Consider the following 2,205-nt stretch of genomic DNA (forward strand, 5'->3'; position numbering starts at 1 on the left):
GCCCGCCACCTACATGAGCAGCTCCCGCCAGGATGGTCCCCTCCCATCCCCACCTCGGGGCCGGCGAGCCCCCAGGACCCCATCAGGACAACCACCCCTACCCCGGCCCGGCGAGTCCCCGAACCGTCCAGGCTACCTGCCACTTACCTAGACCAGTTCCCCCAGGTCTGACGAGCCCCTCATGGCCCAACAAGCCCCTCACGACCCCCTACAGGCCCCTTTCCTTACCGCGGTCCCAGCCCCTAGAGCACCCCCGGCCTGCGCCGGCTCCAGCCCACGAGGGCGTCTGTCACCCCCAGACGTGCAGTTTCTGGCCTCGGTGCTGCCCTCCGACACGGACCCCGCGTTCTTCGAGCACCTTCGTACCCTCGACTGCTCCGGTGTGACGGTGCGGGCCCTGCCCGAGGGCTCCCTCGCCTTCCCCAGCGTGAGTGCAGGGTGAGCGGGGGCGGGGGGCGCGGGCCCGAGGGGCGGGGGCGCCCGGCTGACCGCCCCCCCGCAGGTGCCGTTGCTGCAGGTGTCGGGGCCGCTCCTGGTGGTGCAGCTGCTCGAGACGCCACTCCTCTGCCTCGTCAGCTACGCCAGGTGGGGCCCCGCCGGCCGGCGAGACTGGGGGACGCGGGGCCCCGGGACTCAGGGCGGGGACTTCCGGGGGCGGGCCTCCGTGAAGGGGCGTGGCTCCGGGGGCGGGGGCCCAGTGCTGCGTGCGGCGCCTGGAGAGGACCGGGCCCGCGGTGACCTCAGGACCCTCACCGCGGGTGCCCTGCTCCCTCGCCCCCGACAGCCTCGTCGCCACCAACGCTGCGCGGCTTCGCCTGATCGCGGGTCCGAAGAGGCGGCTGTTGGAGATGGGGCTGCGGCGAGCTCAGGGCCCTGACGGGGGCCTGACGGCCTCCGCCTACAGCTACCTGGGCGGTAAGGGCCCGCGGAGGGGGCGTTAGGGAAGGACGGGGCCCGCCTGACGCCCTCCAGCCACGTCCGACGCCCGCCTGAGCCCTCACCCCCCACCCCCCCGCAGGCTTTGACGGCAGCAGCAACGTGCTGGCGGGGCAGCTGCGGGGCGTGCCCCTGGCCGGCACCTTGGCTCACTCTTTCGTCGCTTCCTTTTCGGGCGCTGAGGTGCCCCCTGATCCGGTCAGCATCCCCCCCCCAACCCCTGCGGCCTCCAGAGAGCAGTCCCCAAAGCCAGTCCTTGCCCTGCCCTGGGAAGGGAGGGGCCGCTGAGCCGCGCTGGCAGGCCGCGCAGTGCTGCGCTGGGAAGCCGGCGGATGGCAGCCTTGCCCCTGCTCAGACCCTCAGTCGGGGTGAACCAGTCCTCACCCTGCCCGTCCTTCGCCACCCCGTTTCCGTAGATGTTGGCTCCAGCTGCCAGTCCGGGCCCCAGGGTGGACCTGGCTGCTTGTGTGGAGGCATGGCTGGAGCGCGTGTGTGCCCACCTGGGGCTGGGGGTGCAGGAGCCCCACCGGGGGGAGCGGGCAGCCTTTGTGGCCTATGCCCTGGCTTTCCCCCGGGCTTTCCAGGGCCTGCTGGACACCTACAGTGTGCAGAGGTGAGGCCCAGGCACCCCCCTGGGTGGGCTCTGCCCAGCACCTACCTTTCTTGTCCAACAACCCTTCCTATCCTGGCTGGCAGGAGCGGTCTTCCTAACTTCCTGGCAGTAGCCTTGGCCTTGGGGGAACTGGGCTACCGAGCCGTGGGCGTACGACTGGACAGCGGTGACTTGCTGCAGCAGGCCCAGGACATCCGCAGGGTCTTCAGGACCGCTGCCGCCCAGTGAGTCCCCTGGGAGGGGCTGTGCCTGCTGAGAGATGCTGTTGGGGGCAGGGGTGTTGGGATGGGGCAGAGGGAGGGAGGGATGTGCTCCTCCCAAAGTGAGGAGCTCTGATCTGGCTGCTACCACAGCGGAGACATCGCAGCCCTGGGCCGGAGGTCTGGGGGGTAGGCCTGGGGGGCTTTGTTCATAAGCAAAAGGCCAGAGCCCGTGTGGCCGAGGCCGAATTCTCAGGCGGGGAGGGGTACGTAACTGGGGAGGGAGAGTGACCAGGCGAGGCAGGAGCATCTGAGGTCTGTCCACCCATCGCAGGTTCCAGATGCCCTGGTTGGAATCCGTCCCCATTGCCGTCAGCAACAACATTGACGAGGAAGAGCTGGCCCGGCTGGCCCAGGAGGTGGCAGGCAGTGGGGGGCGGGGGCAGGGGCAGTGGG

The 2,205-nt window shown here is 70.5% G+C and overlaps 1 protein-coding gene across 1 annotated transcript in view; it reads left to right on the top strand.

Annotated features, from left to right (window-relative positions):
• NAPRT (nicotinate phosphoribosyltransferase) overlaps positions 1 to 2,205 on the top strand; it is a 4,285-nt gene that overhangs the window by 1,052 nt on the left and 1,028 nt on the right. Inside the window, exons 3-9 of the mRNA XM_077758139.1 lie at positions 300 to 427; positions 503 to 585; positions 785 to 915; positions 1,019 to 1,134; positions 1,353 to 1,549; positions 1,633 to 1,773; positions 2,084 to 2,191. Of these exons, the coding sequence (XP_077614265.1) occupies positions 300 to 427; positions 503 to 585; positions 785 to 915; positions 1,019 to 1,134; positions 1,353 to 1,549; positions 1,633 to 1,773; positions 2,084 to 2,191 (904 nt within the window). The remainder of the gene's footprint in view (positions 1 to 299; positions 428 to 502; positions 586 to 784; positions 916 to 1,018; positions 1,135 to 1,352; positions 1,550 to 1,632; positions 1,774 to 2,083; positions 2,192 to 2,205) is intronic.

The sequence above is a fragment of the Crocuta crocuta genome, unplaced genomic scaffold (genome assembly GCF_008692635.1).
Source record: "Crocuta crocuta isolate KB4526 unplaced genomic scaffold, BGI_CrCroc_1.0 scaffold327, whole genome shotgun sequence".
NCBI classification, from domain to species: domain Eukaryota; kingdom Metazoa; phylum Chordata; class Mammalia; order Carnivora; family Hyaenidae; genus Crocuta; species Crocuta crocuta.